The 13,181-nt window shown below is 37.4% G+C and overlaps 1 protein-coding gene across 1 annotated transcript in view; it reads right to left on the bottom strand.

Annotated features, from left to right (window-relative positions):
- slc35f1 (solute carrier family 35 member F1) overlaps window positions 1-13,181 on the bottom strand; it is a 131,617-nt gene that overhangs the window by 5,872 nt on the left and 112,564 nt on the right. The window contains exons 6-7 of the mRNA XM_079583645.1: window positions 11,484-11,536; window positions 6,403-6,557 (exon numbers count right to left, since the gene is read on the bottom strand). Coding sequence (XP_079439771.1) covers window positions 6,403-6,557; window positions 11,484-11,536 — 208 coding nt within the window. The remainder of the gene's footprint in view (window positions 1-6,402; window positions 6,558-11,483; window positions 11,537-13,181) is intronic.

The raw sequence follows: 13,181 nt of genomic DNA, 5'->3' as shown, positions 1-13,181 counted from the left end.
TTATTGACCTGCAATTCTGACTTTATTTCTCATAATTCCGAGTTATTGACCTGCAATTCTGACTTTATTTCTCATAATTCCGAGTTATTGACCTGCAATTCTGACTTTATTCCTCATAATTCCGAGTTATTGACCTGCAATTCTGACTTTATTTCTCATAATTCCGAGTTTATATCTCCCAATTCTAACTTTATATCTAAACTCGGAATTGTAAGATAAAAACCTCACAATTGCAAGAAAAAGTCAGAATTGTGAGATAAAAAGTCACAATTACCTTTTATTTTATTTTAAACAAGCTTCCATATGTGTAAATATAAAAAAATCAGAAAATCTCACATCAGTGGTTTTCACCTAAAGGAATCAAACTTGAGGCTGTGCTAATCAGGTGAGCTGAGCAGGCTAAACCAACTACCGGTACATGCAAGGCTGAATGGAAAGCATGTCTTGACCCACTAATTCTGCTAGAATTGCCTAAAACGACCTAAAATAGCCAGAAAAACAAACTATGTTTAGCATTCAAGCTTTTGTGGCCACATTTTTCCATTTTCAATCAATTTTCATTGATTTCAAGGAATAAAATTAGTCCGCTATTAACAACTGTCCTCAATAAAGGAAGCATGTTTACAGGAGCATTTAAAATCCCCGGTTAGCCTTGAAGTGCTGCAGGTAATGGCTGATACGGCATCTCTCTGTGTTGTTGTGAAAGGAAATAGCACAGCCATTAAAGCAGACAAAGAGAGCTTACAGTAAAAGCACCAAGCCACACTCAAATCAATGCTAACAGCCTTCATCTGGAGCACGCTATCTCTGAATAAATCAATAGTTTGGTTAGATACTAGACTTCATTATCGGCATAAGGCCTTTCAAGGAACACGCCGACTTTTTGGGGCTTTAGCTTATTCACCGTATCCCCCAGAGTTAGATAAGTCCATACATACCCTTTTCATCTCCGTGCGTGCCGTAACTCTGTCTGCTAGCCTAGCTTAGCACAAAGACTGGAGGTAAATGGCTCCAGCTAGCATACTGCTCCCAATAAGTGACAAAATAACGCCAACATTTTGCTATTTACGTGTTGTGATTTGTATAGTCACAGCATGTACAAATAACAAGCTCACATGAGACACAGCCATCTTCTAACCGTATACATATTGGGAACTATATTCTCAGAAGGTGAAGCACTGCTACTTCTGCGGAGTGATTTGATCGCAGCGCCTGAGAAGCCCCATGGTGAGGAGCAGAGAGTTCGCTCAGAGTGTTGCGCTAATCACTCCGCCCAAGTAGCAGTGCTTCGCCTTCTGAGAATATAGTTCCCAGTATGTATACGGGGAGCGTACAGAATGCTAGCTGGAGCTGTTTACCTCCAGTCTTTGTGCTAAGCTAGGCTAGCGGTGGGTGCGTCAGACAGAGTTACGGCACGCACGGAGATGAGAAGGGTATGTATGGACTCATCTAACTCTGGGGGATACGGTGAGCTAAAGTCCCAAAAAGTCGGCGTGTTCCTTCCAAGTACATACTAATGAACCAACATTGATATGAAGCTTCAGTAAATGTGGTATGCATTAAGTACAGTACATTGTTTTACTAAATACAAATTATTCCTAGTATGTGCTTAGTTATCTTTGTGCTTGTGTATGGTTCAGGTATTCCCTACGTTTTGGAGACAAATGATTTGTTCTATAACCACAAAATGCTTCCAGTAAAAATTCTCATTAACTATTTGATCTGGACAAACAACGCCAACTGCTGCAAATAAGAAGATATACATCCAACCATCAAACGATCTACTTTTCCTCATGGAACGGACCAAACAAGCCACAAAGTGAAAATCAAAGCCAAATTGCAGCGAGAACATGCTTCTGTCACACATCTGCCAGCAACCAAGATTTCAGGAAATTGAGCAACCTGTCGAGATACGAACTCAATCTTCACGGCTCATTTTTCTTCTGAATTGGTCCGGCTGAACGGAACATCAAGGGCTATTGTGGGAATCAGCTCGATTCAAATTTCAAACACACTCTCATCTACTTCTGTCTGACAAGCGGCAAATCACTGTGAAAAACATGCAAGCACGTTCAAAATGGTCTTAGCCAAGAGTGGGCATACGCCAATATCTGTCCGCTGCAGATATGGATTCATATACAGTGGGGTCCAAAAGTCTGACCATTAGTAAAAATATAATTTTTTTCAATAAAATGTTCTATTTTTATTTTAGTACATCAAGTTCAACTAAATGAAAATTAGATTAGCTGAAATTAAATTATTTTTTTGCATTTATTTCATTTCAAGTAATAAAAATGTTATTTTTATGGTTTTAGTTTTAGTTAACTATAATAACAGTGATTTAAAAAAAGATCCATAGAACATTGTGCTTTAGTAGAAGCAAAAACATATGACTGTGTCTGTAAATAGGAGTCACATGAATGTCATCAATTTGCTTATCAGTAATGACACAGACACAGTTCGACAGAATCTGAAAAATTATTTATCATAGCCTCTCTTTTCTTATTCATTTAATGATATTAGATCGTCCTTGTTGTCTCAGACTTTTAGGCTCCGCAGAACATTCACGAGGACCTTGAGTTTGCCTCGTGAGCAGAAACCAGGTTTCAGAAGACAAAAAGCCAGACACGGGAATAAAGGACAGGGTTGAGATGAGAGTGCAGGTGCAGACTACAGACCAACAATAACAACAGCGTGCAGAGAATCCGAGAGAGCTCCGGCTACATATGACCGTATTAACAAATGGCTCTGGCATTCAGTTCAGGGCTGGACAGAATTCAGTAGAAAGCACTTCATGTCTGCCGGCTTCTCTCACGCTGGTGTAACCCCTTGCATTTTGTTATGTGTATACAACACAATGACCAGAGAGAACAACAATATGAAAAAATATCTTAATTTGGGGGCTTTTCTTAGCATATATTGATACAGTTTGTGATTAATGACAAATTGAATTAATCAGTATATCGTGTAATTACTTTGATTTAAAAAAAAATTAAATAATTAGCTTAAATGCTAAATAAATAAAAAGATAGTCTCTAAAATCTGATCAAATTTGGTTTTCAAATAAGTTATTATCTTCATTTCAATTAAGATAAAATATGAGACGTGAAGAAGAAGAAAAATTAAATAAAAACTTTATTTGACTGTATTTTCCTGTATCTAGTATATGTAAAATGCTGAAATTAGCAAAACAAAAGCAGCTTATATAAAATAATATAATGTAATTTAAAAATACATAATTTCTATGTAAACTGCTGAAATTAACAAAACAAAAGAAACTTACTATAATACAGGTGAAACTCGAAAAAAGTTAATTTATGTCAGTAATTCAACTTAAAAGGTGAAACTAATATATTATATAGACTCATTACATGCAAAGTGAGAAATTTCAAGCCTTTATTAGTTATAATTTAGATGATTATGGTTTACAGCTTATGAAAACTCCAAATTCAAAATTAGAATATTGTGAAAAGGTTTTCATAGCTGTAAGCCATAATCATCAAAATTATAACAAATAAAGGCTTGAAATATCTCACTATGCATGTAATGAGTCTATATAATATATTAGTTTCACCTTTTAAGTTGAATTACTGAAATAAATATACTTTTGCACGATATTAAATTTTTTCGAGTTTCACCTGTATAATATAATATAATATAATATAATATAATATAATATAATATGATATAATATAATATAATATAATATAATATAATATAATATAATATAATATAATATAATATAATATAATATAATAATGCATTACAACATGTCTATCAAATATTAGCTGAAATCCATGATCATTTCTGTCAGAGATGACAGCTGTGCTGAGCCTCTTCACACAAGGACATGGAAAACAAAGTCAGAGATGCTTTAGATGGTATCCCTGCTTTTGTTCTCACTAAAAAAACCGCCACTCCACTGAGACCAAATCTGATTTCGTTGAGCCACTTCTACCCATTCCCAACAAGCAGAGAGCACATCCAGTAACCCAGAGCTTTCTGCCGTTGGCCACAGAGATGGAGGCTTGTTTCATATCCATCACTCTGATTGTGTTTCATGAATCCTGAAGCTCAGAAACATGGTCCTAATACATTCAACTTGGGGGGGAAAAAAATCCACCTGCAAATTATCCACCACCAAAACATCCCTTTCACACACACTTCTCTCTTAAAGGGTTCTTTATTGGCATTGATGGTTCCAAGAAGAAATGTAAACATCCATTCTTTTAAGAGCGGTTTCCTAAAAGGTTCTTTGGGGAAGCAAAAAATGGTTCTTCTACGGCAACGCTGAAAAAACTCCCTTTTGAAGCCCTTCACTTTAATAGCACCGTAACCATTCAAACGAATCAGTGTGATACTCTATAATAATCAATTCAAAAGAAGCAGAATCTCTTTTTGTCCTCCAGACAGTGTAATCACTACTAGACAAGGAAAGGGAGTTTAAAACACTATGCTCATTGTACAGTAAGACTAATGGCTTTGTTCATTGATGGCTTTCGCTGTAATGGTGGTGTTTAGAGATGAAGTCTCACATTGTGTCTGGATCTTTCCCTAAAGGCAAAGGGAAAAATCCCTGCTCAATATTTTAAAGGCATTGAATGATTGTATTGTGAATCTGTCTTTTCAAAGTGTCCGTTATTGAAGCATGAAGCAGTGCAACTATACTGAACCCAACAGCATACTAGCAAGTACGCATTGCCACAACCAAAGACTCCACTGCAGTGCACTACAGACACTTATTTTCTTACTCAATATTTTATGTTGTTATTTTAAACAAATTACAACACACGGCAACACACACGTCTGCCTTCGTTCATCCTGCCACGGGAAAACGGTCATGCAAAACTAAATGGTGAAAGAAGTCTTGACTAATATTATAAATAGAATCTAGGGAGGGAGGGAGGGAGGGAGGGGGGGAATAAACGATGTGCAGAATTCAGAAGGAGAGCAGAGAAATTATGCTCAACATTCATGAGGAAAAAAATGGACGAGACAAGGGCAAGTGAGCAAAGATACATCCGGTGTAATGACATGTAGAGTGAGTGAGTGAGTGAGTGAGTGAGTGAGTGAGTGAGTGAGTGAGTGAGTGAGTGAGTGAGTGAGTCAGAGTGAGTGAGTCAGAGTGAGTGAGTGAGTGAGTGAGTGAGTGAGTGAGTGAGTGAGTGAGTGAGTGAGTGAGTGAGTGTGTGAGTGAGTGAGTGAGTGAGTGAGTGAGTGAGTGAGTGAGTGTGTGAGTGAGTGAGTGTGTGAGTGAGAGTCTGAGTGAGTGAGTGAGTGAGTGAGTGAGTGAGTGAGTGTGTGAGTGAGTGAGTGAGTGAGTGAGTGAGTGAGTGAGTGAGTGAGTGAGTGAGTGAGTGAGTGAGTGAGTGAGTGTGTGAGTGAGTGAGTGAGTGAGTGAGTGAGTGAGTGAGTGAGTGAGTGTGTGAGTGAGTGAGTGAGTGAGTGAGTGAGTGAGTGAGTGAGTGAGTGAGTGAGTGTGTGTGTGAGTGAGTGAGTGTGTGAGTGAGAGTCTGAGTGAGTGAGTGAGTGAGTGAGTGAGTGAGTGAGTGTGTGAGTGAGTGAGTGAGTGAGTGAGTGAGTGAGTGAGTGAGTGAGTGAGTGAGTGAGTGAGTGAGTGAGTGAGTGAGTGAGTGAGTGAGTGAGTGAGTGAGTGTGTGAGTGTGTGAGTGAGTGAGACAGTTGCAGCTCGTACAGAACGCTGCTGCCAGGATCCTGAGCAGAACCAGAAAATATGAACATATCACACCAGTCCTCAGGTCTTTACACTGGCTCCCAGTCACATTTAGGATTGATTTTAAAGTATTATTACTGGTATATAAATCATTTAATGGCCTAGGACCTCAATACATTGCAGATATGCTCACTGAATATAAACCCAACAGATCACTGAGATCATTAGGATCACATCAACTAGAAATACCAAGGGTTCACTCAAAGCAAGGAGAGTCCGCTTTTAGCTATTATGCCAGCCGCAGCTGGAACCAGCTTCCAGAAGAGATCAGGTGTGCTCCTACAGTAGCCACATTCAAATCCAGACTCAAAACACTTCTGTTTAACATTGCATTTACTGAATGAGCACTGTGCCACTGTTCGTCCGACTGTTTGCACTGTATTTTATTTTATTTTTATTTTTTTACTCTAAACTGTTTTAATTATTCTTATTTCTTTTGATTATTTTAATTTCTTCTATGTAAAGCACTTTGAATTACCATTGTGTATGAAATGTGCTATATAAATAAACTTGCCTTGCCTTGCCTTGAGTGAGTGAGTGAGTGTGTGAGTGAGAGTCTGAGTGAGAGTCTGAGTGAGTGAGTGAGTGAGTGAGTGAGTGAGTGAGTGAGTGAGTGAGTGAGTGAGTGAGTGAGTGAGTGAGTGAGTGAGTGAGTGAGAGATTGTAACCTTGTATTGGAACAGGAACAGGCCGCAGAAGAGGCTGTACAGGTCGGCTGTGAGCAGAGAGAGGTTCACCGCTGTGGCGCTGGTTCTTCTGATGACCACAGGCATGAAGCTGTACAGGCCAAACATGCACGCGCTGAATCCAATGTACAGTAGCCCTGAGAGGACATAAAGAGTTAAGGCCAGTTCGAAAAATCATTTAAATATAAAGCAGAGTCCACACCACAACTGTGACGGCGCGTAAGAAGGGTATCGTTGGAATCGCTTTCAGAATGACATTTTCCATCTGATAAAAACGTTTACAGCCAATCAGAATCCATCCTGCTTTAAGAGTTCGAGCAAATGAAGTGGCAGAGGACAAACCTGCAGTGCTGAACAAATCTGAACACTACATACAGCAATTTTTGTCTTTTTTATTTAAGTCAATGGTCATTGAGGAGAGATTCATACGTTTCTGAAAAAAAATGTGGACCAACAACCTCAGGCAAAATAAATTTTTGATTTGAAACAAATGATATTTGTTATCAAAATGTGAGTTGTAAAAATGTTTAAGTAAAGATATTTTAGATCATAAATAATTATGATGGTAATTATGATACATTATGATAAAGTTCTCAGGAATACTTGATTCTGATTGGTCAGAATTCTGCAACTAAATGACTGCTAAACAGTTTAAAAGGCTAGTTCGTGTCTTTTATATCATTCTGAAGTCTCTTTCTCACAAAACAAAACTTAAATCAATATTTCATATCCACTTATTTAATTATTTGGTAAGTAGCCGTGTAATCTATATTGCATCTGGGTCTTGATCTGGTTTATTATACATTATCTCTTATTTATAATGCTTACATGGCTATGCTCTTAAAATATAATGCATTATAACACAAAGCAAATAATAACTGTGGTTAATTTTGTTAATAATGCATAGGCTTCATAGAAAATATAAACAGCTTCTATTATTTTACAGTACAACATTATATTACAGCTTCATATTGCGTATTGTAAAGATGATTGAAAAGGGTACAGATGAAGCCAGTGTGGAGTTTAGCACAATATTCTTCTGTTACCAGCAATCAGCTTTTTATGTCATTGAGGACAGAGAGACAGCAGCTGTGATATTCAGGTCATAATTCATCCAGCACAATCATAATGGAATTGGATGGCACGAAAAAATGTAATTATTCACTTGTGTTTTCTCAGGCCATTCATTTCTAAATGCATTTGTAAAGGACACAACTTTTATTCCAGCAGAAATGGAGATGGATAATAATAATTTGTTTTGAAATGAAAAACCAGACAATACTAACAAAATCTGCTTCCTGTCTGGCATCCCAACAAGTCTTTTATAGGTGAAGTCCACAATTTTTTTTGTTTTATGTTTATTTGATCTCAGTTTGGAAAACAGAAGATAAATAAAAAAATGAATGCATTACAATTATAAATATAAAACAGTATACTATAATTTACCTGCTACTCAAAAGTGAATGTAATAGAACTACCATAATACAATTGATTTTTATTATATATTTATAATATATATTTTTATATAGTATTTCTAGGTTGTCGCTATAGTGAAATTACAGCTATAAAAGATAAATGACAGGATCAACTCTGAAACCCTTGAGGTAAAAACAAATAATCAGCTCAAAGCCAGCAAGGACAAATCAATGTCAGGATTATATCACACTATATGTGTGTGAGCTCACTGCTGTTCACACGCAGTTTGTTCTCAGGCTATGAGGATTCGGAGCCGAGCAGAAGGCTTCATAACTTATTCAGACGCCTTGCTAACACTGTTTGGCGATGTAGCACATCAGAGAAATATAAGTTGTCACCTGCTATTCATGAAGGAGGAAGTTCAGATCTATCTGTAGGCAAGGATTTAATGTTACTCTGTTAAAAAAAAAAAAAGCCTGAATGTAAAAAAAATAACTATAATTAGTTGGAGGTGATGACAATATTTTAGAAACATTTCAGAGCGGATCTGACAAATCTAATTAATGATGCTACAAACTATATTTTTAACAGTTTTTGAAGCGGATTTTTTTTTTGCTTCAAAAAACTGTATTTAAACTATTTTTCCTTAAAATAAAAGCTACTGTTTTAATTTTTGGAATCTAATGCAATGACATTCTATGGAAACAATTGTTCCTGTCACGGAATAAAAAAAATGAAAAAGGTTAATTGCGACTTTTTAATCACACAATTCTGACTTTAATTGACCGTTCGCAAAGACCCGCCCCCCTTAGTTACTGTCGCTATGCCCGACAAGCTACGCCACTCTCACACACATGTTCTCACGCAGTGAAAAACACATCATGGAGCAGAGAGGAGACTGACAACACACCGACAGACAGGACAGACCAGGTTACTTTTCAGTTACTTTTGCTATTAAGCAAAGTCTCACCTTTCAAAATTGGTCATTTTTAAAAAGAAATTTAAACAATAAATACCGTTTTGTGGCTCTTTAATGTATCCGACAGATCGCTGTAGAGCATCAGTTAAAGCTGCCCGTGAACCGATCATCTCTTCCTTCTAGTTCATTTATAGCATCAAATAAACATGAATGAACATCAGAAGGAATGTTGTTTTAACCGCGGAAAGGCGTCAGTACACTCTGTTTTTCAAGTTCAAATCCTCCCATGTTAATCTACTAACTCTCCTGACTGCTTTGTCGGACAAAATGGTTAATGGCGAAGTATGATTGGTCAGATCACCTGTCAATCAAGCTCCCTGCGAAGGGTCAATTGTGCCTTTATATCACAATTCAGTCTTTATAAAGGTAAAAATTGTAAGATATAAAATGGCTACTTTTATGTCACAATTGGGAGTGATGAAATTATGTGCGCACAATTCTCACAATTCAGTTTTTTTTTTATCCCACAATTCAGATTTTTTTTCCTCAGAACTGTGAAGTATATACTGTACCTCGCAATTGCAAAAAAAAAAAATCTGAATTGTGAGACGAAAAGCAGCAATTACCTTTTTACATTTGACTTGGCGGAAACCACTTTCAATAACATTCAGACATTTAAGCACCCAAATACTTTTAAAGTCACTGTATATTAATAATATGCAATGGTACACAAACTAATATGAATTTTCTCACAGTCTTTCAAGGACAGTGGCAACATAACTAATGCATTATGATCAACATGCCCTCGTTATTTATCAAGGGCATCGCAGTTTTGGCGGGATTCATTCCTTGTTCTGGCATAAAGTGTGTAACTTGCAGTTAATGACGTGGCCCCTCAAGCGACTCGAGACTTGCTAATGTCCCTGTGACAAGCCTGCACCCTCCTGGGATCCAACCCAAATGCTGCCTTTGGCACGGACCCTCAACACTTCAGCATCAATCTGGATTAAACTTAAGTGACTTCCTAGGTCATAAAACACACTGAATTCGAGGACGGTAGTTTTGCCAAGTCTTATCTAAATGGGATTACAAACCAAAAGATATTTGTAATTATTTCTAATCAGATGCATTTAATATTAACCATAGTAAAATCACCTCCTCAAGTGGTGTGTTGCTTTAATAAAAATGTGTTTGTGCATTCATGAAGACACGAGCAGGCGTGTGTATTTATAGACGGGGTAGCGATGTCACAGACTGCATAAGCAATTCATTTTGCTAATTGTCTTTTGTCAACAGTTTAAATATGCCTGTTATCGTGCGTGAGGAAGTCAAATGGAAAGTCACATCTTCTCTCCCTGAGCTCAACAGCACGTGCACAGCAATATTTAACCATCCCCGTACGTTCACAGCTGTCTGCTGTTGCTTCTGAGGACGTTTTGACCCCGAAGCGCTCTGGCTAGACCAGTGCTCATTTGACTTTAGTGCCACTGCTATTGATGATGCATATTTTGTTATATCCGTCAAAAAATATTCTCAAGATAAATTGAAAATGCTGACTTGTTGAGAAAGTAAATTATATTCTTGGGTTAGAAACATGGTCAGACAACACACAACTTAATCGATTAAAACGCTTAAATTGTTCTGATGGTAGGAAACACATTTTTTTACAGGTTAGAAGGCATGAATAATTGCATTAATTTATTAAATTGTCCAAATTAATTGCATTACATTAATTAACAGTCCTTATAAAAATACTTAAAATATCCAAAAAGCACCTTTAATTAGGCACTTAGCAAAAATTACTTCTTAATGTTTTTTTAATTGTTGGAACATTTCTTTAATCTACCACCGCTCAACAATTTGGGATCAGTAAGAAATTAATATTATTCAGCAATTAATAATTGCATTACATTGATAAGAAGAGAGAATAAAGACATTTAAATTGTTACAAAAAAATTCTAGTTCAGTTCTTTTAAACGTTCTATTCATCAAAAGATCCTGAAAAAAGTATCAAAATTTCCACAAAAATATTAAGCAGCACAACTGTTTTTAACATTGATAATGATAAAAAATAATAAATAAATCAATATTTTCTTGAATCATATCATATTATATTAGAATGATTTCTGAAGGATCATGTGACACTGAAGACTGGAGTAATGATGCTGAAAATTCAGCTTTGACATCACAGAAATAAATTACATTTTAAAATATAATGTAATATAATAATTTGCAATATTACTGTTTTTACGGTATTATTTGGATCAAATAAATGCACCTGTTTGACTTCTTTCAAAGACATAAAACATTTTACAGACCCCAAACTTTTAAATGGTATATCTTTGAAATCAAATAAATTTACCTGAGAAGCAAGACTGCATAAAATATATATGTATTTTGTCTTATTGCGCTGGCAGACTTCTTCACTTGTTGTTAGCTTTCACTTAAAATAAGTGGGGGGATCCACCAAAGCAATACAACGAAATGCATTGATATTAAAGATACATTGTCTGAAAAAAAATGTCTTAATGTTATTTATTTAGTGAAATGATCTTGTTTCAAAGATATTTAGTTATTTAATTTGACAAATGAATACTTGGCAGTAAAACAGTATTCAGTGTCAGTGTCAGTGGTAGAGACTGTGCAGGGAGAAGGTGATTGAATTCACCTCAGGTTTGGGCTCAAGCAATCAAACCAAGTGTGAAACCCGTCAAAATCAGAGGCTTACCGATCTGCCAGTCCCACTGCACTTTCAGAAGTTCCTTGTGCTCCATAATGGCCCTGAAAAACAGAAACACAGCACAATTCCTATCAGCCACAGGTGAGCACCGCGAGCTAGGGGGGGGGGGAATAAATAAAAACATCAATAAAAGATAAACAGCGGCAGCCAACAAAGTCTCGACAGCATGCTTCATCTTGACAGGTGGGTGAACTCAGCAACAACGGGCAGAGTGACAAATCCACCCAGCCTGAGAAGAGAGCGTTCAATCTCCCCTGAACAGTCCGAGGGAATCTAGTGACACACGCCTGGTTCTGTGTGAGCTTTTCCGACTTACTCACAATGACAGGTCATCCCGTTCCCATCCCCCCCATGCACAATTAAAGCCGAGCGGGAAACAATCCTCTGGCCCTGTGACACCGTCTGATGATCTGTTGCCAAGGATACAGTCTCATCGGCCGACAGCGTCTAGAGGTGCATCATGGGAGACGCTCCTGAACCCTGCAGATGAAACTACCGTATCTGATGCAGGCACGGAAAGAAAGAGAATATTCTAGATCAAGTGGGCTTGTCGCGCTGCTTCCTCCAGAGCCCTTTATAAAGCAGTGCGACTTTAAGTGGAAGCAGGACTTCGTCCACAATTCCAGCCCGCTGTCAGATATGAATGTCTTTCAGCATAATTACACCCAGCTGGCATGGATAAACTGTGTCGTTGGCGTTTATGTAAATACGCAGCAAATATAGATGTTAAAGCACACTGAAGCTTCGGCACCGGGGGAATGAAGGTGTTAGATGAGAGAGAGGGGCTGGTAAATTCGACTCCAGCTGGAGCTGCCGTATACGCTTGCTGGGGGACGCAGGCGGTCCAAATGTGCCTCGTTTGCAGATGGATAAAAAAAGAATGGAGACGAAAACCTTCCAGCTGACTCGTGCTTGGAAGTAGCTGGCAAATGTGGTGTCGGAGATCCAAACGGCTCTGGTGGAAATGATAATTAGACATGCAGGGTGTGTAAACCTCCAACTGTGAGGAGGATCTGCGGCTGACAGCGGGTTAGCAGGTAACTCGCAATTACTGGAAAAATCATTACGTTTCTGTTAAAACCATGTGAGGGTTACCTGGAGTAACTGGGAGTAAAGGGTCTTATTCAATGGCACAATTATGGTGGACTATAGCCTTTAGTTTACATCATAGGCTGGAGAAACCAATGAGGGGCTGGTTAGCATTAGTAAATGTCATAACTACACCCATATGGGCCCAAAATGCTTTGATTTCATTGACAGTATGCAGAGATATTCTGGTTGATATACCAATAAACCTACAGTCGGGTTTCGGATGTAAAAACTCTATTCATTTTCTTCATAGGAAAATTTATTTTGAACGACAACTTTTAAACCTTTAACAACAGGCCTACTGTGAGCTACGAGGTTGATAATCCATGGTATTTTACTCTGTTAAATTCTGTTGATTTGCATTATTTCAGCTTATTTTTAAAATAATTGTATTTAACAGAATTCCTAGTGAAAAACTACATTACCCATGATGCTGTACAGAAAATTACACCAATTAACGAATCGAAAAAAGCTCTTAGGGTTTTGGCAGCTATTTTGCTATTTTATTTTGTTTATTCTAGGAACGGTTGAACTATAATTATTTTTTTTTAAAATTAAAGTCTGCGTGAACCGGAAGTTGCAACAGACTTTATCGGA

This window comes from Phoxinus phoxinus, assembly GCF_949152265.1.
Source record: "Phoxinus phoxinus genome assembly, chromosome: 16".
In the NCBI taxonomy this organism is placed as follows: Eukaryota; Metazoa; Chordata; class Actinopteri; order Cypriniformes; family Leuciscidae; genus Phoxinus; species Phoxinus phoxinus.
Note: the sequence above shows the minus strand (reverse complement) of the source record. Positions and strands in the feature narration are given on the sequence as shown.